Source organism: Neltuma alba, unplaced genomic scaffold (assembly GCF_004799145.2).
Source record: "Neltuma alba isolate B1F8T4 unplaced genomic scaffold, ASM479914v2 tig00004699_pilon, whole genome shotgun sequence".
Taxonomy (NCBI): domain Eukaryota; kingdom Viridiplantae; phylum Streptophyta; class Magnoliopsida; order Fabales; family Fabaceae; genus Neltuma; species Neltuma alba.
Genome location: NW_021633825.1, coordinates 31,533 through 40,454, shown reverse-complemented (window position 1 = coordinate 40,454; position 8,922 = coordinate 31,533). Strand labels below are relative to the sequence as shown.

The 8,922-nt window shown below is 30.9% G+C and overlaps 1 protein-coding gene across 1 annotated transcript; it reads left to right on the top strand.

The window, feature by feature from the left end:
* The first annotated feature begins 280 nt into the window (after nucleotides 1-280).
* On the top strand, nucleotides 281-4,152 carry LOC114745507 (coiled-coil domain-containing protein 130). Its single transcript, XM_028933668.1, has 7 exons — nucleotides 281-442; nucleotides 1,284-1,346; nucleotides 1,429-1,508; nucleotides 1,986-2,094; nucleotides 2,390-2,549; nucleotides 3,101-3,264; nucleotides 3,403-4,152. Exons 1-7 carry the CDS (start codon nucleotides 440-442, stop codon nucleotides 3,760-3,762), a joined length of 939 nt encoding a protein of 312 aa, XP_028789501.1. The 5' UTR covers nucleotides 281-439; the 3' UTR covers nucleotides 3,763-4,152.
* The last annotated feature ends 4,770 nt before the right edge of the window (nucleotides 4,153-8,922 follow it).

Sequence of the window (8,922 nt, the reverse complement as noted above, 5' to 3'; positions counted from 1 at the left end):
GAAAACATTATTTGATTTCATAAATTTTAACTAACACGGTGCTCCACAATTTAGATTGCTGTTTTTTTTTTTCGCCGTCACAATTTAGATTACTTGAATCATATCAATTTTGAGTACAACGATTCCAATTTTATTTTTCCTTAAAAAAATCAATATGACTATTTTAGTTTGAAATATTTTACTCTAATTTTTTATTTCGGTAAAATATATGTATAATGATTCCACGTCATATCCGCGAGGATTAAGTAATTTATTGCAAGGAGCAGGAACGAATAAAATATCAGAAACAAAAGACGCGTTCCGCGGAACAGGGAGGTCGGGGTTGCTTCGTACTAACGGTGATTTGATCCATTCCGATCTAACTTTCTGAAATCTGAGACCTTTCTCGAACGACAGCAACTGTGAGGAATTCATCGAACCCGAAGAAGAATAAGTAAAAATGGTACGAGAATTTTTAGTTCGTTCTATGTGGATTAGGGTTTCGGTTTAATCTCCGTGCCTTTTTTGCTGATTAATGGTTTATATTAATCGTAACTTTGGAATTTTAGCTTATATTCATTTAGTTTGGTGTGGCGAATATAGCAGCTTGAGGACATAGCAGAACTCGTTTTGATCTTAATTTTGTTAGATTGGAAGGGAGTTTCAGTTTTCCCCTCTTTTGGGCATGTGTTTGGGGTTGGGGGGTTCCTTGGGGTTCTGTGATTGATAATCTTAACTTTCGTGTGACTCTTATACATCTGTGGCATCTGTGGACAGCGTTTGCTTTGTCTTGCTTAACTTTTCTCTGTCATGGGAATAAACTCCATATTTTTGTCGAGAAATCTTGTTATCTAGTAAATTATGTGTGCTATTTGTGGCATTATGCCATTATTATAGATTAGATTAAGATAAAAAAGGTTCTTAAAAAGCAAAAATGGATAACTAATAATCAAGAGGTTGGGTTATGATTGATTTTCCGTTTGCAATGGCATTGATTATCTACGCAAGTTTCAGTTGAAATCTATGTAGCGAGCTCTTAAAGCTGTTACAACTTTTTCTTGACGGAATTCTTTTTAAGAGCAGCTTTGAAATTTTACTATCTGTTCGATATGTGAGTGCAGTTGATCTTTTATGGACTTCTGAGCATGAAAATTTCTGTTTTTATTACCAATCCCTGTTTAATCCCTAACAAAAGAATAAGGACTATAAAGGCTTGCTACTTCCATGCTTTTCTGGTAGTGTTAGTTGATAGATGATTTGTCATTAGTAAACACACTAAACTCACATTATTTTGATTTCTACAGTCTTCACTTGCGGCTGCCCGAGCAGACAACTTTTACTACCCTCCAGAATGGGACCCGAGTCAGGTATGCTTGCTTAGAGGCTTTGTTTTGCTCTTGTCTAGAACAGTATGATATCCGGAGGCTTACATCATGTTTTCCTTTTCAGGGTTCTCTGAACAAGTTTCATGGTCAGCATGCCTTGAGGGAGAGAGCAAGAAAATTAGATCAGGGTATTCTGATTATAAGGTAATGAATTGCAGTGACAGTAGCTAGTAGCTACGATACTGTCATTCTTTCTGTCTATTATCCTTCTTGAGAGGGTGGTCTTCGCTGCAAAGTTGTTAATTATCTTGCAAGAAGTGCTCTAGTCTGGAAGATGAAACATTCTGGATAATTGAATTTGGTAGGTGCATGGTTTAGGAAGGAAAATAATATCTAAATTATATGAGACTCATGATTATATTCTAGTGATCACTTGATGAATAATTTTGATTGAAAATGGATCCTTAACTTTCAAGATTTATTATATGTTGGAACCTGTTCATCCACATTAATAAACTGCTTTGGTAGTCTATGTGATTACTTTCAACATTTGTTGATATGTAAATAAGCTAGAGAAAGTGGTCCTTGAATGGCCTTCTTTCTTATCAAAGCTTAAATTGGTTTTCCTGGGATACAGTGTTGACACTATTTTTCCATAATTTTGAATTATACTTCTTTCAGGTTTGAAATGCCTTTTAATATATGGTGTGGAGGGTGCAATTCTATGATTGCAAAGGGAGTGCGGTTCAATGCAGAGAAAAAGCAAGTCGGAAATTACTATTCTACAAAGGTATGTTGCATATGATTGCAAAAGCATCTTACAGTTTACTATGGTTTTGGTGGCAAAGGTATGTTATCATTTTCACATTAATGCTTTAGAGATTGAGGAAGAAATACAAGATCCTGTCCGTGCCTATTGACTCTCTCTCCCTCTCTCCCTCTCGCTCTCTCTCTGTCACTCACTCACACACACAGCGTGCATCATGTTCTTCTAAAGCTTCTTCGGGTTTTTTTTTTTTTTAAATTCTATTCTGCCCATTTTCTGTTGACCATTTTATAAAACTAATGTTTCTTGGTTCCTTCAGATATGGAGCTTCACCATGAAGTCCGCATGCTGTAAGCATGAGATTGTTATCCAAACTGATCCGAAGAACTGTGAGTATGTCATTATCAGTGGGGCCCAGAAGAAAACTGAGGTTTATGATGTTGAGGATGCAGAAACACTCGAATTACCTGCTGATGAAGGTATGTAATGGGAAAGAAATCATGCCTATTGAGATTTTAAAATCTTTATTCATTACCCACACCTCGCTCTAGCCATATATATATATATATATAGAGAGAGAGAGAGAGATAGAAAAAAGATTATCAAGATGTATAAGAGTCACATGAAAGCTAAGCAAGATAACAAGATTTCTCGACAAAAATATGAAGTTTATTTCCATGACAGAAAAAGTTAAGCAAGACATAGCAAACGCTGTCCACAGATGTACAAGAGTCCCATGAATCTAACTTTGTTGGTGAAGGAGGGAAAGATTGCAGTAGACTCAGGGTTCTAATGGCTTTTCCTCTGGATGGACCAAGTTCCCTCTTCTTATTATAATAAGTCCAGTGCTTCATCTTTCTCAGCCTTTCTTGCTGTGGTCAAGCAAAGCAGCTATTCACATTATTGTGAATTGTTCAGTGGCCACTAATTACAATGTTTATATGGTGATTCTTTAACAGAATACTTGGCAAAGAGCATTTGCCAATATGAGTACTATTTAACTAACTTCATTATAAACACTCTTTTACAGAGAGAGGGAAGCTTTCAGATCCATTTTATCGTCTTGAACACCAGGAACAAGATCTGAAGAAGAAGAAGGAAGCTGAGCCAGTGCTTGTGCGTCTGCAGCGACTATCTGATGCCAGGCATTCGGATGATTATGCTCTCAACAAGAGTCTCCGGGCCCAACTTCGAGTATGTTTTTTGAGCTCATCACATTTTTTCTATTATTTTGTTCCTAATTTCCTTTTCCTTTCTGACCTTTCTAGATTTTATTTCTTATAATTATGCCACTCTTCAGCAGTGATCAGTCTTGCTTTTTTCTTTTTTCAGAGCCAAAAGAAAAGAGTAGCGGAAGAGGAGGCTGCCTCCCGGAAAAGAGGCCTTGGAATGAGACTGCTTCCAGCTACAGAACAAGATGCTGCCACTGCAGCAAAAGTGAAGTTTTCTGGCAAGTTCGACAAAAATAGAAAGGACAAGCGGGCACTAATCAATGCGGCATCCATCTTTTCTGGAGCATCTGGCTCCTCCATGTCAGATAAGAGAAGGCTGGAGCTAGAATCTAAAAGAAGGAAAATTTCTGCAGCTGCAGCATCTACCGTACTTAGTGGGGGGTTCAAGCGATCCTCATGGTCCAACAACACCGCCTCAACAAGCAGGCACAAGGGAGCATCAATCAGTGTGAGACGTTAGGAAGGTGAAAACTGTCCAATAACGCTCGGGAGATTGAGCTTGTGAATAGATGTCCTCTTGAATATGTTTTATTCATGCAATTGCTTGTCATGGGAGCCTAAGCTGAAAGTATAGCGTCTTGTTATGATTCTTTAGTTTACAATGTAAGCATATAAGATTACATTTAGATAGCAAGTTTGCCTCTTCCCCCTAGCTGAATTTTTGTTGTGTTGCGAGGGTTGAAGTGTTTCAGAGTGAGTGAAGCATCGTTTAGTACCAAAAATGTTGTGTGGGGATGGCTAAGAATACAAGTTTAGCTCTATGTTTCACACTTAACTTGCATTACTCTCTTTTGAGCCATCCAACTTTCTTCTTGTGGATTTTTGTATTTAAATATCATTTGCAAAAGCAGATGGGTGGTAACAAACCAGAATTCAGAAAATAGAAACATATTTACTGGATAGACATCCATGCTTTCTGCACTCTCCGCAAAGTTGCGCTCGATGGGGAGCCTTGATTCTTATGCAGCGCAGGATATTTACTTTTCTACTTGAATTTATTAATAATTTTTGTTTTTCCCCTTTCTTTTCAATTCCTTCGTACCAAGCATAAGGTTAAATGGATAAATTTTTAGGAAAATCTAGTACAGTAGTTTCACAGTCATTTTTCCTCTTAAAATGATTTAGGGACATTTTCATTTGAATCCAGTGGAAATACTGAAATTTAAAATTAAGCTTTCATTTTGAATAAATTCTTAATTAGGCCAAAAGGCCTAACTAGAAATTTATGAATATTGCTAAAAGATCAAATGCCCTTCTATAATTAAAATATGAGCTTATACTTTGATATTTTTCTCCCTTACAGATTTTTTTCCTAAAATATGAAAACAATAAATTATAACACTGTCCTCAATCTAAAATTTGTAAAAAGTTCGTCGTTTGAATAAGTTTTCCACTCTTACAATGCACATATATTTTATCAAAAAAAAAAAGTGTACGTGGTTTAATAAAAAAAATTATATGTGTATATATTATTAAATATATGGAGGATGGATCAATATTAAAATTGAGCAGAAATTAAACTCATCCAAAATTAAAATCCATTAGTGACCTATACTATTACATTGATGATGGTACTAGAGTAATTATTAATGTGAATCAAGGAATGGGTTTTAATTTCCTATCATATGCTAAAGATTTACTATTTTCAAATTTCAGGAAAATCCGATAAAAAAATTTCAAGAAAAAAATTTGTGAGGAAGGAAAATATAAAGATAGCAGCTTATATTATAATCATAGAAGGTATTTTAGACTTTTAACAATATTTATAAATCTCTAATGGCCTCTTGGCCTGATTAGGAATTTGTTTAAGGTGTAGGCCTGATTTTAAATTTTCATATTTTAGTTGAATTTAAATGGGATTCTCCTAATGATTTATATCAAGAAATTGATAAAACTAGTTTCCAAAAATGCTTTTATCAATGCATTCTGCGAACATGCTTCTCTCTTTGATCTTGTGATTGCTGTAGATGTGAAAGAAATTAATGTGAATATATTCTCTGTGGTTTAACTTACAATTTTTTTTTAAAATGGAATCCTTCTTATAAGTTATATTTTAGAGATGTTAGGACATTTAATGTATTTTTTTAAAATTTTTATTCCTAATTGATTACGTGTAGCTGCTCGCCATACTTTTTTTTGACCTTTTTTTTCCCTATTGATTCTCTCTCTCATCTAGTTCCTATATATATAATGGCATATTTTAAAAGAAATAGACTTTTTTTTTTTACATATTTATTGTCTTCAACAATTTTAATTGATTTTGTTTGTTGCTTATATAAAGGACCGGAGTATAATTAAGAGTAATCTAAATGTTATGGTATTTCAAAAAAAAAATTCAACTTTTAACTAATTGTGATTTTTCATTTTTTTATCTCTGTGATTTAATTAAAAGTTCTAATAGATGATTAAAAAGGGAGGAAAAAAAACAAAGGGAGTAAATTATTATCACACAGTTTCTAGGCTAATTATTATTGCTGTTAAACTTTCAAATTGATTCTCTGCGTTTAACATTTTTACGTTTTCAACTTACAAAATTATATCGAGTAACACTTAAACTCATTAGTTGTAAATTTAGTCAAACTTAAGGGTTCACCCACCAAATTTATTATTTTTACTTTTTTAGCTTATAAAATCATGTCAATTTCTTTTTAAACTCGTAATAAATTTTTAGATTTAGGTATGTTTAGTAACTTTATATGTGAATTTGATAAAGATTTTTTTTGTTAAATATATTAAATTATGAAAGTTGATGAATTTAATTTTAATCATTATTACCAATTTATTAATAAAAGTAAACTCTTATGAATTTACGATACGAATTTACATTTTTATCACAGGTTTGTTTGGACTCTCAATTTTGAAAACTTCGCTAATCAGTACTGGGTTATCTATGCAAAGCTACTTAATTAATTTCAACAATCGTTAAATAATGACCAGAAGGCCCTGTAGTAATTCCTATTTATTAATTTGTTATAATAAAAGCAGAGTTAAGCAAAGATGCCGACATGTTTTTGGTTTAAATTAATTAAGCACAAGACACTGAAAAAGAAATCAATTAAGGACAGAGCTTAGTCAGCCTTAAAATGTACGAAATAAACTTTTGAGGGATTTAGATATTGATTAATAGAATCTCAACCTTAATCCCCCTCACACGTGAACCATAGCATCTAATTAATCACAAGGATCTCAAAACCATCACTACTTTTTTTTTTAATTTTAATGAATAATAGTTTAGTTGTTTGGAACTAGTTTCGATGCTCGTCACTTTGATGAGCACTCTAAACTCATTAAATCTAAAATTTCCGTATCTCATTTGGATGGTTCAAATTTATTTTTTTATTTATTTAAAATAATTATTTTTATGTCTATAGAATATAGAGAGATAATTTCTCTCATTCTTTTAAAAAATAGTTTTTTATTTAAAAATAATTAATTAAAAATAATCTCTTAACTTTTTTTTTAATTTTAATTAATAATAGTTTAGTTATTTGAAACCAGTTTCGATGCTCAACTCATCAAGTCTAAAATGTTCATATCTCATTTAGATGGTTCAGATTTAATTTTTTATTTTTATTTATTTAAAATAATTATTTTAATGTTTATAGAATATATAGAGATAATCTTTTAACTATCATTCTTTTAAAAAATAGTTTTTTATTTAAAAATAATTAGTTAAAAATTTTAAATTAGGACCATTCAAATCAAATATAGATAATTTATACAGTGATTAATAGAATCTCAACCTTAATCCTCCTCACACGCGAACCATAGCATCTAATTAATCACAAAGATCTCAAGACCATCACTAGTTTTTTTTAATGTTAATTAATAATAGTTTAGTGTTTTTGGCATACACGCAGAACAACGAAGACGCTTTCTTCCATGCAAATTCAAAGTGGAGTTGCATGGAAGCATCATCCACGTGGATTAATCTGAAATGTTTGTTTTAAATTTGGGTTATAGGGGAAATTTTTTTTGAAAGTTTTTATTAAGGAGCATTAAACACCTAAAAGTTTTTTTAGTACAAATTTATCCCAAAAATTTGAAATTATAACAATTTTGTCTCATGATTAAAAAATTTAATGTTCCATTGATCGTTAACTGTTAATATTTTTAATAATAAAAGATAAAATTACTATAATTTTAAATTTTTAGGATAAATTTGCATCCAAACAAACTTATAGGTACTTAACGCTCTTGAGTGAAACCTTTTGATCCTTTAAATTTCTTTAAGAGCAATTTTGTTTTGGAATTTCGCTGGAATTATTACTCCTTTTAGTTTGATAACAATTCATTTACGTTTTTTCCCCATTCAGCTAGCCATATCAACAGCTACATAACCTAATGATGTGAACGCCGCATAAATGAAGTTAATACTATTACATTTAACCGTAAATGCTTATGAAAATAACAGGTCAAAAAAATAAAATCGTCCTTATGAAAACATAAGAGCCAATATTTGAGGCGATATAAAGAAACTAGATGGAGTGGCAAATTGAGGGCAACAAAATTTGCAATGAAACTAGATGTAAGGTTCATAACATAATAATGCAAATTGAGTGGTGTAAATCAAAATTTATAAATTGATTTGGTAAATTTTATATTTATTAGCTTCGGTACTTAGAAGAATTGTCAGACAAAAAATTTATTTTGATTCTAAATATAAAATTTTAATCTACTTTAATTTTAAATATAATTATAAAAAAATATTTTAAAAAATTTAATATCTATTTGTTATAAATAACTAATTTTTTTAATATTTTAAAATGGATTAATTATCTTTTATATTAAGAAATAGATATGGAATTTAAGTTGGCTGCGCCAAAAATATTAAGAAATAATTGAGACTGAGTCTTGTATGAAATGGGATTCCAGCATGTGGAATTGATCCAACATGGACATCCGCTGACATGCTTCTCATGCAAAAATAATTTTTAGAAAATATTTACATCTCACTCTTTAGTGTTTTTTACCAAAATCAGTATTTTGAAAAAAGTTGCCAGTTTCATGCTAAAATATCAACATTACATAAACATTCAGTAGGCAAAAAGAAATAAATAGGTTAATTTCTAGAATGAATTCTTAATTACTATCTCAAACCATTAATATAAGAGTCAGTTGACTAATTTAATTAAATTAAGAAAGTTTGTTAAATTAGTTATTTGTAATAAATATGTGTCGCTTTCTCAGAATATTTTTGCTAATTATGTGTATTAGCTAAAACTATTATTTGATGGAACATTTAACACATGTAACTACTACAATGCTTGCTTTGAAAAAAAATAGATAAATATAAAAGATAAAATGAATTGAAATATTATATTTAGAACCAAATTGAATATTAAATTAGCTTTTATTAAAGGTTGCATCATTCATTTGAAAATCTCATTTTGTGGCGGACTAATTGCATCATTTACAAGAAACTAAGAAAGATGATCTTATAAAGTTTTACAGGCCTTGAACTTTTTTCATTTATGAACATATTCTCAAAAGAGAAAAAAAAATAACAAATTTCTCCCAACGTGAAAAATTAAGGTTTAAATTTTTATTGAGAGAAGTGCACACATTTAATTTCTAATAATACATTTAATAAGATAATTACAAGTAGCAAAAAAAAAAA